Below are 15,027 nucleotides of genomic sequence, written 5' to 3'. Positions count from 1 at the left end.
TGCTGTACCAAGGTGCATGCCAATCATTTGCCAGCAAGATCTGACACGACGTTCTACTCGATCGACCATCTGTCGTCGTTTTCTCAATCGATGATAAACTTTATAGACACTAACACGACGCTCAACATTACATTATATTGTTTTCTGGGTAAATTGTCAAAGTTCCCATATATGTGTGCATGTGTTCGAGACTCGGGGCGGGTACTTTTTGTCCGACAACTCGGATCCACAGACAGAGGACATGGAAGGATGGGCCACGTATTCTTCCTACATAGATTGCAGAAATGGGGTACGTACGTAGCCGCGGCATCATCGCCTCGATATCAGAGAAAGTGTCGGTGCGCAATCCCGGTTGTTCAGTCGTCAACTGTTCTTTTTTAAAAGTATCTTTCTTAAAATATTTTCCTAAATTTTATTAATTTTTAAAAACATCTTAAATTTCATTTACTATCATTTTTTCATTCTATTAAAATAATATTTTTTTATTTTTTTATTATTTTTTTCTCTCACTCCTATTTACAAATTTAATTACTCAATATTTTTTCTTATATTTTGAACTATTACTCTAATGAATATTTTAAACAAAAATTTAAATTTTTTTGTGGATATGATAATATTTTTAAAATTAATTTTTAAATATTTTCTTAATTAATTAGATTATTTTTAAAATTATTATTTAAAAATATAACAAATATGATCATGAGAAAAATTATAGATGATTAGAATTATAAGAATTTATTTAATGTATTAGAATAAAATATTAATAAAAAAATAGTTTAGGCGATGAATAATAAAAAATTTCTGTTCATCTCTTAAATTTTTTTTGAAAGATATTTTGTTTAAAGAGAAATAATTTGTATAAATCTTAAATAGATAAACTTTATATAAATTTTTGTAAAAAAATAAATCTCACTTTAAAAAAATTTAAAAAAATTATTATTTATTAAAAAAACTTATTATTTTATAAAAAATTTATATAAAATTTATCTATTTAAGATTTATATCTAAGATTACTTTCGTCCAAAACCAAAAAATAATCCTCAAATTAAGAAAAAAAAAAAAAAAAGTAGTGCTTTGAAACATCGGATGTGATGTGACATTGTGAATGCTCAAGGGGGAAGGCAGGCGAGATGAATCTCAGGCCCGTTTTGACCAGAAAGTACTCGTTCCCCTTTTTGTCACCGACAAAAGTTAAAAAGAATTTATGTTGTGTACAAGTTTGGTCTATAATACATGGCTTATTATAAAAGTTAAAAGTTTTATTAATTAAACACATTTAAAAAAAAACAAAAAAATGGTGGGGGGTATAAGTGGCACGTTAGAGGGCAGAATAATTTTTTAAAAAAACGCATTTTATCATCAAAATTATTTCATAATATGACCATCATATTATGGAAATTCATGTAACTTTAACTTTGAAATATGTTACATTTTATTCCTAATTAATATTTGACTATATATTAAGATGAAGGTAGAGTAGAGTGGTATATATCTTGATTTTGAAGTTTTGTAAACATATTACAAAATAAGTAATATTTTGAGATCCATGAAATCAAGGCAATTAAATTCAAGAAAGCATTAATTGGCAATTTGCTAATTATAAATTTGTTAACGATCAATGAGTCTCCTTCAAAATTTAATCTTATACAGAAATTGCTTTGGCTTTCCAAATTCAGAATCCAAAAAGTGTCTCGAATGAGTTTTTTTTTTTTAATACTTAGTAATTAAGAAAATGTTTTTTAATGATGTTTTGAATTTTTTATTTTTTTAAATATTTATGATGATTAAAAAATACATAAAAAAAATACAAAAAAAAGTAAAATATACTCTTCGGTGAATTCATTTGGACTACTTTTTCGGTGACTGCAACTGGACTCTTACCTATATAACTTGGTGGGTTGCGGCAGGTTGAATCCTAGCCTTGTTTTCAAGAAGTTACTCACGTGGCAATAAAGATGGATCACACGTTTTTTTTTTCTAAAGATATATTAAAGAAATAAATAATATAAATTCACAAAAAAAAAAAAAAACATTTATCATAAAACTTTAAAGTTCTACGGTTTGATTGGAAATTACTTGCATATATTAGTTTTAAATTTTCAAATTCACACTCTTGTGGTTATCGAACTTATAAATTTTCTATTAAATTATTGGAAATGTATTTGCAGAAGACCATAAATTAATCGAAATTTTGTTCTTAGATATACGGTGTCTCTGTAATAAAAAAAATGAAAAAAAAGAGAAAGATATTCCTTTAAATTAATTTTGTTTGAGTAATATTATATACAGTTGTGGAGTACTCAAGTACTGAGTAGTCATTTTAAAAAAAGGTAAAATTTATTATTTAAAAATTAATTTTTTTATATAGATCTCGTATTTATTTATTTTTTTTTAAAATACTGCATGACATTTACTCATTCTAACTATAATTTCTCATTTTGTTTGAATAGACACAAAAATATAATTGGTTAGAGTGTGACAATACAAGGCCATTTTGAGGCCACATGCTTAGCATGTGGTAGGATCATAATGGACCAATTAATATATATAGTATGTTTGGTTGAAAGAGTAGTGCTATATAACATTCATTGTAGCGGTGCATACAATGCATATTGTGTTTTTTTTTTTTTGTTTTTTTTTTTCAAAATGAGACATTCTACTGCTCTCTCTTCAGCTCTCTCTCTCTCTCTCCAGCATCTCTCTCTCATCTCAGCTCTCTCTCTTTAGCTTTCTCTCTCAACATCTCTCTCCAGCATCTCTCTCTCATCTCGACTCTCTCTCTTCCTCTCTCTATCTCATCTCTCTCTCTCATTACCTCTCTCTCTCGACGTCTCTCTCTCTCCTCGATCTCTCTCTCATCCCTCATCGTCTCTCTCTCTTGCCGAGTCTCTCTCTCCTCGACTCTCTCTCATCCTCACTCTCTCATCATACCTCTCTCATCTTAGCTCTCTCTCTCATCTCCCTTCTCTCTCTCAATTTCTCGTTGTTTCTCTCTCTCATCATCTCTCTCAGTCCACTAATTTATTCTTTCCAGATGGATGATTGAGATGATGCCACATAAAGTATATAAAATAACTGCTTCTAAACAGTAACTTCTCCCAAAATTATTTTTTGGTCGAAAACCATTCACGTTTGGTTTATGATATCATTGCTCTCAGCTACATTAATACTCTCACCGCTCGCTCAATAATGGAATGCAGAATAATAAACAACGATGCTATCACTTCAATTAACGACAAACAACTCTCAATTATCTTTTCTTAAAGTAAAATTTTATTTCATGTGGATTGATAAGTCTAGGAAAATCATGTCAAGGATGGAATTTTTTTTTTACATATCTAGCCACTTTCATACAAATTTTTTTGTTGATTCATGAATCATTAATCAAAATCGATTTAACATGCATGGTCCCAACGTATGATATATTCAAATTTTTTTTAATCTAACATGATTTCAGTTTAAAATTATTAATTTTATGAAAATGACTATAAAATTATTTATACAAAATATCGCACATTTATTTTTTAAAAACAAAAATTAAAACTCACTTAAAAAAACTCTATTTTTTCTTTTAAAAAAATATGTACGATAATTATACAATTTAAAATTAGAATAATGCTAGTATACTTCTTTATTTTACCTCTTCATTTTAACTACTCATATATTTATATATTTTTTAATTTTTTTAATAGTTAAGAAAATGACTATTAGTGTATTCGTATTTTTTTTTTATCTTTTAAAAATATTTAAATATGTTTAAAAAATGGTAGTGATATGATTATTACTTTATTACTATCCATCTATTATCTAAATATATTTCAAGTATTTTTATTTTTTTATTTTAAGTATTTTTTTAATACTCTTAATCATTAAGAAAAAATTAAAAAAATATATAATTTTATTAATATTTACTTTCTTAATAATTAAATAAAATTAAATAATTAAATAATAATAATAATAAATAGATAATAATAGGACAGTAATCATTATTCTTCAAAAAATTATATGTAGAATAATATTGAAAGATTGGTTGTCGGCCTAAAATATATGAATATTCCCAGGGGCTCTATCATTTTAGTATTTTACTTGGGGAATATTCTTTCGTCTATTTCATCATCCCCACTCCACAGACACCTCTCTCGCTGCCCTCTCATCGATCCTCTGTCATCGCTGGTTTGGTTGGTGGAGTTTCCGAGAGGATAACAGCCTGAAAAAAATGGCATTAGCTGCGAATAGCGTCGTAATATCTCAGAATAGAGCCTTGGGTTTCCCTTCTTCAAAGCTTCTTTCAAATCTTCATTCCCATTTACACACACACTCTTCCTCCTTCCAACAACGTATCCGTCGGATTCCTATCTCCACCACTACTGCATCTTCCTCTATCACGAAGGCCACCCTCTCAGATGTTCAGCTTCGAGACCTCAATCCCGTCTCCACCACCACTAGTAAGTTCAATAATTTGTTCTTTTCCACACCGTTGCTGAAAAGGAATTACAAAAAATTGTTGAAAAATATTCATTCTTTCATGTGCTTTAGAGTTTCCCGCATGATATATTATAACTCCTCATCGAGTGATTTCGTGTTTTTTGATTTGTCGAAGTGTGGTCGGAGTTTTCGAGGAATGTGTCGGGTGAATGGGATGGTTATGGAGCGGACTTCTCAGAGGAAGGGAAACCGAGTGAACTTCCCGAGTCTGTTGTACCAGACGCTTACAGGGAGTGGGAGGTGAAGGTGTTTGATTGGCAAACTCAGTGTCCAACCCTTGCTGAGCCGGAGGAGCGCCTTCTTGTTTACAAGTCAATCAAGTTACTTCCCACAGTTGGATGCGAAGCCGATGCTGCCACGCGGTATAGCATAGATGAGAGAATTATCGGTGGGGTAGAAGATAACAACAAAGTCTCTGCCTTCGCATATCATGCCAGTGGAAGCTACGTAGCTGTATGGCCGATTGAGGATATGGGCACGTCTAAATTGTTGGAGTTGGAGTACTGTTTGGTTAATCCTCAAGATCGGGAGTCCCGTGTGAGGATAATTCAGGTTGTCCGTGTAGATAGAACGAAGATGGGGTTACATAATGTTAAAGTTTTTCGTGAGCAGTGGTACGGGCCTTTCAGAAATGGGGAACAGTTGGGTGGGTGTGCTATCCGGGATTCTGGATTTGCTGCTACTGAGACCATGGAAGCGCCAGAAGTTGCTGGTGTTTGGCAGGGACCTCATGCTGTTGCCAGTTTCGATGTTTTTCAGACTGTAAGTTCTATCTCCTTTTGTTTGTGGTTTTTGGGGAATTTTTCGTTCTTCATGATGTTCGTGATGACAGTTGTGAACTGAATTCCAAAATACTTTAGTGTTGTTTTTTGAAGTGAAATTCAACGTAATTATCTAAATTTTTAGTTAGCATTGAATGGAACAAGTATATGTTGTTGAAGGCAATAAAGTAGTCACAACTGTGAACTGGTTAGGGAACTACCAGGTACAGAACATGACTGTCTAGTGATTTCACTACTACAATGAAGCTTCAACTGCTATTAAATGGGTAATGTGGTAAATAGATCCAAGAAATCAAAGGTAGTCATTGGAAGAATTATCTGCATTCAGATAATGTTGCTTCAATCACTCAACAGTCAACATGAAATTGATGTATAGGTGTTCTTACTTCGTCTTGATAATTGCAGGACTTTCTTCGAGAAGTTGTAGGTGACAGTGTACGGAAGTCAGTGAGGGATGAATCTGACCTTATATTGCTTCCCAAGCAACTGTGGTGCTCACTTAAAGAAAGCGAAGATGATGAGACTTGTAGTGAAGTGGGATGGCTCTTTGATCATGGACGTGTAATCACATCTAGGTGCATCTTCTCTGCTGCAAAGTTGAAGGCAAGTTCTATACAGTGTTTGTTTCAATCAGTGGTATCAAGTTTTGTAGAATCTTGCCCAGATTATTAAAGGCCTATTGAAAGCATGTGGGGAAAACAATCTATGTTGACTTCTACCTTAGTTTAGAAGCAGGAAAAGAAAAACAAAGTCCATGACTGTCCTTATCATAGTTTGGCTCAAACTTCCCATTTTCTAGCCTGTATAATCATTCAGTTTGATCTGCATCCTAATTTCTGCTTGCAAACTTGAATGCTCATCAGATTGTCAAGCTAAAACGCTTGCAGTGGACCAACTCTGATTTGACGTCAGCTGTTGTTTCTTTTGCAGGAAGTGTCGATATCATGTGAAACCAGAGCTGCAGATGATGCAGAGCAATAGATAGCGAGTCAGATCGGCTTTCACCTAGAAAGTTACACTGTACTTTGACTAGTACATCAAATTGAACCAGAAAGAGGGAGGGCTAATTGTAATGAGAGTGTGTATCTTATTGCCTTTATGACTAACAATTAAGAATGACAATATACAGCTTTGTCTGCGTATAACGCATTGGCCCACCTGTGTTAGAGCGGCATGCTGGCAGTAAATAAATGTCTTCAAGAATGAACCTCAACTTCATAGTTCATAGCTCTTACACTAGATAGCACAAAACAAAGCGCAATGCTCCCCATGTTCTTTTGCTTTATATTGCCTTTACGGGGCCACTCTTTTGCGTTTTGTATTTTGACCGGAAAAGGAAATTAATGCACAAACAACTAAACACAGTCATCCTACATACATTCATATAAATTCTAACTTTTGTTCCAGCATCTTGAGTCGAATTTTTTGACTTTGAAAAATTCTTCTCCACTATTCGCCACCTCACATTCTATGAAAAGCATATCTATATCTTATGAAAAATACGTCACACCCTGTGAAACAGTTATAAGTATGGAATTTGAAAATGAATAATAGCTGATGCATAATAAATCTCATTTGTGACTAAATTTCCCAGGAGAAGGATGGTGCAATTGCCAATGTACCCTTTATGACGGCACAAAACATGCGTCTCCTGCCCTAAACTTCATTGGTCTCCTACCTAGACTAGGACTTCATGGGGAAAACTGGCATTCTCAATCTACTAAAATAACATTTGCATTTTGCACTCAAAACTATCAAACCCGAAACATTATACTCTCAAAAATTATGAAAAACGAATAGTTTGCAACCCAATTGAATTATGAACTTTCAGAAATAATAATAATAATAATAAGTGACTTGGCAGTTTGAGCGTGTAGCATGTCAATTTTGATAGTTTGAGGTATAAAGTGTAGAACACTGTAAGTTTGGAAGTTCAAAATGCTTTTTTTTTCCTTATCTATGGAACTGGGATTTACATGCCGACGGCAAAGTATGTTAGCCTATATTTTCATGAGAAATGCTTTAGTCAACAAAGAGATTCTACAAAAATAAATTAACAAACTGACGTAACTTGATGTGATATGTTAAAATATAAAACTATTTTTATTATAAATTAAATTTAACGTATCATATGAAACCATATCAGTTTGTGAGATCTTTTTGTTGTTGTAGCAATTCTCTATTTTCTTATTCAGCTTAGAAACCTATTATTATCTATCGGAAAGGCAATATTGATTTTACATCCTCATAATCAAAGCAAAGGCTGAAGTAAAGAGACATTATCAGTAAATCATATCCCTTTTCTTTCAAATATAAACAGAAAGCCCCAAGTGAAAAGAGCACCAAATAATTCGGCAATTTGAAAAGATGTAACAATCCACACTCTTTTTTTAAGTCTACAGCGCTTATACATAATTCTTTCAGTCATACAGCATCAATCAAATAGAATTCCCCAGCATACAACCTCCAAGATCAAAATCTTCTGTGAGACCATGATGCGGTTTCGGAAGCGGGGAGGAATCAAAATTGTTTCTCAAAAGCTTCATCACTAATTTTCTTGTGTCTTGCTGTACAACCTGCCAATGTGCCATGTCATAATTTAGGACTACAAATTTGAAATTTAAATGGAGCAGTGAGAACCTTCATAGTTAAACAGGTTAAAATAGAGTCCCCTTATAAATACCTGATTAACCTAATTTTGGGTAAAAGAATTGCAAGGTACACAGATTAGTCCAGTTTATCTCATGTCTCTTGATTCCTTGTTCACTAAATAATCCATCACTTGAAACTAGCCCAAATCATTTTATCATCCAATTGTGAAGCTAGTTTGAGCCTTCAACACTTGTTGCAGAATTCACTGATTAGAACAGTTATCATTTGTCGTTTCAGCTTAAACATAAATTTTGATTGTCCACAGGAATAAAATATCCTATGGAGATGAGTTGAGATGGTTTGTGAATAGTAGTGAGATTTGTGAGTTGAAATTTGTGAATAGTAATGAGATGAGTCCGGCTCTTAATTGTCCACCGAGTATCACGAGACTCAAAGAACAGGAAAAGGGAAACAACTCAGAGTCACAAAGTTGAACATACCTGATATGATAAACTTGCTAGGAGCTATAGAGCACCAGGTCCATCTCTCATGCTCAAATTCAGACTGTTTCTCATAGTTCGTCTTCCAATTCCAGCATTTCCCTTTTGCATCATAGCAACAAATTCACCATAATCGATCCTTCCATCCTAAAACAATACATATACAGTAGCACATCAGAGATTGCTCAACAAAGATAATAGGGAAAAACAAAAAACAGAGCAAGCAAATAGGATAGAAGATAAGAGAGGAAAGCCTCATCTAACTTTTTTTAAAAAATAACAGTAATAAGGGAATCTGCTTGACAAACCTCCACAATTTTTGCCAGATTTTCATCTCAATTTAGTTATGTAATATGTGCTGTAGAAAGCAGGCTTATAAACCTGACCATCATAAGTTCTCGATATATAAAATTATGAGAGAATCCAGATGGAAGCTAACCCATACAGTCCCATTATTTAATGCACAATGCTTAGAGAGAAATACCAATTGATTAAATGCAATTATAAGGCATTTAAAACTTATATTTCAAGTCTCAAAACCGACTTCAAGTTCTCTGACCACGCGAACAAACGTAGATGACTTACATTATCTTGATCGACCTCCCTGATTATATCTTCAAGAAATACATCAGTCATGTTATGTTCTGCGCAAGCATGCTGGAGCTCATCAACTGTAATGTAACCGCTTCCATCCTTGTCAAAGTACTGAAATGCAGCAAGAAGATGTTCCTCACGTTCTAGTTTGTTAAGATGAACTGTTGCCGCTATAAATTCCCCATAGTCAATAGTCCCACTGTTGTCCACATCAGCCTGCACAGAGCTAAAATAGCTCAGGTAAAAGGAAATATTGAACCCATGAAATAATATTTTAACCCCAATAATCCAATAGGGCAATGTCACCCCCCATATTAAACTTCAATTATAGATCAAAAGAAGTAATTGAGGGGGTCCTATATCAAAAACAAAGAGACATGATAACTTCTTGATGTCCAAGATGCTTTCCAAGGATGCAAACTTAATTGCTTTCTAAATAAGAAAATTACAAATTAACACAAGGCACTGAGTGAGCTAAATAATTCAAACACTACCACCACTTCTTCATTATAACACATGCAAAAGAAGAACCGTTGTTCTACTAGTTGCTCAATTCAGGATATTGGGATCCACATTAATTTTTTGTTATAGATGGCACTTGGGCGTGTAGCAGAAGAAGTCAGGTAGTGTTTATCACGTTCTAACATTATAATGCCGTTTGTAAAGCATATGACACTTCTGAGGAGTAAGCCATATGATTTACACGTAATGTTCTGAACAAATATGAAACTGGGCATTGTGCATTGCTGTTATTTCTTTAAACACTCCTAAATGTCTATCACATTTGCTGTGCCAATGGAATGATATGAAGAAGACAACAAAGAGAATGAAGAAAAAGAATTAGGTGATAGAGAAATATTAGTGGCAGAACAAACATCTTACTGCATCCATAAGATCACGTATTTCTATATCTTTCAAGGTAGAGCCATATCTTCGCAAACCAGCTTTCAGTTCATCAAATGTTATTGAACCACTGTTATCGGTATCCATTGCCTGAAACATCTCTCTCAAACCAGCAATCTCCTCCTCAGAAAGGCTTTCAGCTATAACCTGATCACAAAATAGAGGTATAGAAGTTCAGTCAATATCAAAAAGTAGATTCAGTATTTAATAGAGGCGTGCCAAAAGTCAACATCGAATATTGGTATGCTTTTTAAATAAACAGTCAGTATGATTTTTTTTACCGTTTATCATGCTGAAAGAAACAGTCAGTATGATGTAGAGTGCAATGTTGCATCTAGAAGTTTATTCAAGCTCATAACACACACACACACACACTCTCTCTCTCTCTCTCTCTCTCTCTCTCCCCTTCTCTTTCTTTTTCACCTATACATACCCGTAAAGCCATCTTCTTTAACTTGTTCATTGCAGAGAACTGCTTGAGACGAGACAGTACAGCTGGATCCAGCGCTCTATCAGGAGCAACTCCATTTTCACATATCCATGGATGGCCTATACAAATTATTGAGAAAGATCAGATAGAGATTATCTTAAAACTAGTTCAAATGACAAATAATGCAATAATTAGAAAATTATTGCAGATTTTCTAACAAATATGGAAAATTCCTACTTTAGCAGATTTTCCTTTTATTCTCATTTAGCAAATAAAGATATTAGTCACTTGACAGCTAGACCTATTTATAAATTGTAAGATGTAAATAAAACAATAAATCACATATGGATGTTAATCTATATAGTTTACTCAATGTACATTCATCAAAGAGGCAAAGACAACGTAGCATTTATAAGTTTTTAAGCATGAATTGCATAGTAGATCAACCTGAAAACCTACTTCAGAAAGTCAAAAAGTTTGCATTAACAATGGAAAACATCGAAATAGTAGTGTCTCAGCAGCATACACATGTTTCATATCATGATGGAGCCTATTAGTCATCAAGAACAAACAACTAAAAAGCAGTTTTGATTCATTCCATCCACATTAGAGAGTCCAAATAATTCTGTAAGGTCATGAAGATAATGATGGATGGAAAGCTTAAACATACATAAAACTTCATGAGCAGTTAAACGTTCTGAAGGTTGAGAACACAGCATTTTCCGGATTAGGTCTTTTGCACTGTCAGATATTAGGGGCCATGGGTCTGATTCAAAGTCAATATGTCCCTTCAACACCGCATCAAATATTCCTTGCTGCGTTTCTGAATCGCCAACAGATAAAGATTTCAGTAAATGCACACAGAATGAAACTTTTCACCCATTTGTACCTACACACACACACGTACCTGCCCAAAATGGTGGCACACCACTTAGCAATATATACAGTATGACCCCTGCTGTCCATACATCTGCTTCTGGGCCATAATGCTTGAGAAGTACCTCGGGTGCGACATAATATGGGCTTCCAACCACATCAGTGAAAACTTGCCCTAAAGTAGTAAATCGCACTCAAAATATTAGCACATCCTGAGCTTGCCTCGAGAAATGTATTTGAACTCTTTAATCATTAACTTCACAAGTATCTTGCATGTCATTTCTTATCAACCGCACCTCCCATTAAGTTCACGTCTACCAGGTAGACAAGCACACAATAAAATTATGAACTTTAAAACATACAAATGCTCCGTTGCGTTTGGAGTAAATAATAGGACCTATATAATTTCAAAAAATGCATAGAGCAATATCAAAGAGACAAAATTAGGTGCTTCATCACCATAATTTTGCCACCAACCCATCTGAAAAATACAAATTACAAGAGGGGAAAAATAAAAGAAGCACAGGCGCTTATCAAGTTACCTGGCTTGAAGAAAACAGAGAGCCCAAAATCAATGGCTTTGAGAGAGAAATCATCATCCTTGTTAACCAACAAAAAGTTCTCAGGCTTTAGATCTCTATGCATAACACCAAGCGAGTGACATGCTTCAACAACACCAACAATGATATTTGTCAATTCAGCAGCCTTCCTCTCAGTGTAATGTCCCCTCTGGATGATCCGGTCAAACAGCTCACCGCCGCCACAAAGCTCCATCACAATATGCACATACAAGGGATCTTCATAAGCACCCTTGATGGTCACTATATTCTTGTGACCAGCCAAATGATGCATTATCTGAATCTCTCTCCTAACATCGTCCACATCCTCCTTAGAAATCAACTTCCTCTTTGAGATTGACTTACACGCATACTCGCTCCCGGTGGCATTCTCGGTGCATAAATAAGTTGTCCCGAACTGTCCCTGTCCTAGTTTACGACCCAACGTGTAAAGATCACGAATGTTGTCGGTCTTATGACCCAAAACATAATAAGATTGGTTATCGGTGCAACGCTTCATGATGGCTTCCTTTTTGGTGGGACTAAAATCGGGTAAAATGTTGTGATTTATGGGATTTTCTTTGGAGAACTCTTGGGCAAAAAGCTGTTGGGAATTCAAGTTAGGAGGAGAGTGGTCGGAAACGGAGCGCTCAGAAGGGGTGTCGCGCTTGGAAGTGGTAGCTGAACGTTCGTCGGGCTGGCTGTAGCCCTGAAAATATTTCCCTTTGAAAGATCCACGGCATGTATTGCCCATGAAACAACCACAATTCCGCCCGCGCTAACTTCACTGCCTTTTCGTCATCCACTGATCCCTCATCAATTCTTAATTAACTGAACAAAATAAATAAATAAATAAAGACTGTTAGTCCCTGATCCTAAATCAAAAGAAACAAAAGAGCTAATTTCAAAATCTAACTGTCATAAAGAAAACGAGAAACCAAAATCTGTGATTTCCCAGGAAAAATCGTCTATCAAAACAAGAGAGCCGTGGGAATTCGTCCGAACAGTAATACATGATCAGTCTGCTAATCCAATATTAAATTTTGAAACACAATCACAAACTACAGAAGAAATGAATAGATCAGGATGAACAGCAGACATACATTAGGGAACATATATAATAAATACGGAGAGAGAGAGAGAGAGAGAGAGAGAGATGGAGCTTTTACCAGTTGGTGGAAAATGATGGAAAAGAGAAAACAAAGGCAAGCGTAGCTTGTAGTTGGAGATGTTTGATGGTGATTTGAAGACACTTCCATCTTTAACAGCTCCTCTCTTTCTTTCTTTCCTTCTTCCTTCTCCTCTTCTTTATTTTTATTTATTTCGTTTTTTGTTGTTATTTTAGGATGGTCCTGCTGGGAAACATCGGAGCTTATTGCTGACCAGCTATCTCTCTCTCTTCCATTTTCTTTTTTCATTTTTCTTTTAATTCTTCCGAGGATAATTTCTCATCATCCAAACAAATTATCATTTTATAATTCGTCTGTCTTTACCGTTTTGACCGGCGGATGGGATACAAACGTTGGAGTTTCCCTGTTGCTGATTGGTGGGTACATGACACGCGCAACTAAAGGTTATGGGTCTTTGAGGTCGTATGGTCAAAACCTTTGGGCTGAATTTTCTGACCGATAAATCTAGCTCCTAAATTTAGACAGTCTGTTTTGGTTTTGTGTACGAGTGGTGCTTGAACCACTGTTCTGTTTTTTGGCTTTTGAAGTTTCTTCCCGTGTTTTTGCCTTTTTTGAGCTGTAATTTTCATGGACAATTTGGACACGCTTGTCGGAGCTGCTTTATTTTAAGCATATTTCAACCATTTAAATTTATAAATTCACATAATTTTATATAAGATATTATATATATTATATAATAATAATAATAATTTTATATTTATAACATTTCATCAATTGGTGAATTTATTTTATATGGTCCCATTTGAATATCAAAATAATCTCAACTCATCTTGTCGTTACAATTTTATCAAATTTTTACACAAAATATAATAAATAATTTAACTTTTTCAAATTTTAAAACAATAATACTATTAAAAAATAATATTTTAATAATATTTTATCTCAATTCATCTCATCTCATATCGTTTATATCAATTGGTAATACTTTAGTTTCTCACTAAGAGAACCAATGATCGAATCCCCCTCCTCCACATTAAAAAAAAAAAAAAAAAATTCATTTCATCGTAATTCCCTATCCAAGCCAGACAAAACTTTTACAGTTTGTCTTTATTCATTTTATTTTAAAAAATATAAATTTTATATATTTTCTAATTTAAATAATATGATACGAGTCTATGAGTCATGAGATGATCATGTTAGGGAAAACAACAAAATTGAAATATATAAATATTACTTTATATTAATTAATATAATAAGCTCTCACATTACTAACAAATAAGTTTACAAATGAAAATTTCTCCTTATAAAACTTATTGAATTGACTTATTATTATTTTTTATCTAAACAAAAGGCCAAAAAGTCTGTAACGTTTTAAATATTAAAAAGAGAGGGGTCAAGAGGAAACATTAAACGTGGTGGGTTTACTTTATTTTGAACATTTGATCCCACACATCCACCGCCACCGAAGGCAATTGATAACAAGCACTGTAGAGGCTAAGAGACTTTGACAACTCTATAAATCCTTGTTGTTTTCTTAGCCGAGATTCATGCCAAGAATCAAGCATAAACCCTTTGATTCGTGTTCCCATTAGGATCAATTATCCTTTACGTTATCTCGTGCCACTCCGATTGGTAAAGTAGGTGTCTTTCTTTTATTTTTTTTGTTTTGGTGCTTGTCTGTTAGGAAACGTATACAAATGTAACATTTGTAAAGGAGTGAACTTCTTAGGCACTATTTGGATATAGAGATAGTTTTATCTTATCTCGTCTCATCTTTTATCATTCTAATTTTCTTAAATTTTTATATAAAATATAATAAATTATTTAATTTTTTCAAATCTCAAAACAATAATAATATTAAAAAATAATATTCTAACAATATTTTATTTAACTCATTTTAAAACTATCCCATCTCACTATCTAAACGAACATTGTTTATAAAGAGAGAAATGATATTTACAATTTTAAAATGATTAAGTTTCATACATTCACTTTAAAAAAAAAATGGATAAATCTGAAATCTATATTAAAAAAATATTTTTTAAATAGTAGATCGTATTTTTTTTAAATAAACTATGCAGAATTTGCATACTCTAGACTATATCTTGCATCACTCTAAAATATTAGATACGATCTAGATTATACAATTTATGTAATATTTGTCGCTCATTAAATACT

General features: G+C 33.5%; 2 protein-coding genes across 3 annotated transcripts; one reads left to right on the top strand and one right to left on the bottom strand.

The window, feature by feature from the left end:
- The first annotated feature begins 4,078 nt into the window (after positions 1-4,078).
- LOC121256029 lies at positions 4,079-6,412 on the top strand. Its single transcript, XM_041156636.1, has 4 exons — positions 4,079-4,445; positions 4,601-5,247; positions 5,673-5,870; positions 6,198-6,412. Exons 1-4 carry the CDS (start codon positions 4,217-4,219, stop codon positions 6,246-6,248), a joined length of 1,125 nt encoding a protein of 374 aa, XP_041012570.1. The 5' UTR covers positions 4,079-4,216; the 3' UTR covers positions 6,249-6,412.
- A 1,134-nt stretch (positions 6,413-7,546) lies between these two features.
- On the bottom strand, positions 7,547-13,113 carry LOC121256025 (calcium-dependent protein kinase 26). Of its 2 annotated transcripts, none has more exons than XM_041156632.1 (9): positions 12,889-13,113; positions 11,705-12,550; positions 11,194-11,337; positions 10,957-11,109; positions 10,290-10,405; positions 9,836-10,003; positions 8,945-9,169; positions 8,360-8,506; positions 7,547-7,843 (listed from the first exon to the last, which is right to left on the bottom strand). In XM_041156632.1, the coding sequence occupies exons 2-8, from the start codon at positions 12,471-12,473 to the stop codon at positions 8,384-8,386; spliced, it is 1,698 nt and encodes a 565-aa protein (XP_041012566.1). In that variant the 5' UTR covers positions 12,474-12,550; positions 12,889-13,113; the 3' UTR covers positions 7,547-7,843; positions 8,360-8,383. The 2 variants fall into 2 exon arrangements, with proteins under 2 accessions (XP_041012566.1, XP_041012567.1); XM_041156633.1 differs by lacking the exon at positions 12,889-13,113 and adding an exon at positions 12,658-12,805.
- Positions 13,114-15,027: the final 1,914 nt, after the last annotated feature.

This window comes from Juglans microcarpa x Juglans regia, chromosome 3D, assembly GCF_004785595.1.
Source record: "Juglans microcarpa x Juglans regia isolate MS1-56 chromosome 3D, Jm3101_v1.0, whole genome shotgun sequence".
NCBI lineage: Eukaryota > Viridiplantae > Streptophyta > Magnoliopsida > Fagales > Juglandaceae > Juglans > Juglans microcarpa x Juglans regia.
This window is presented reverse-complemented; position numbering and strand designations above follow the sequence as displayed.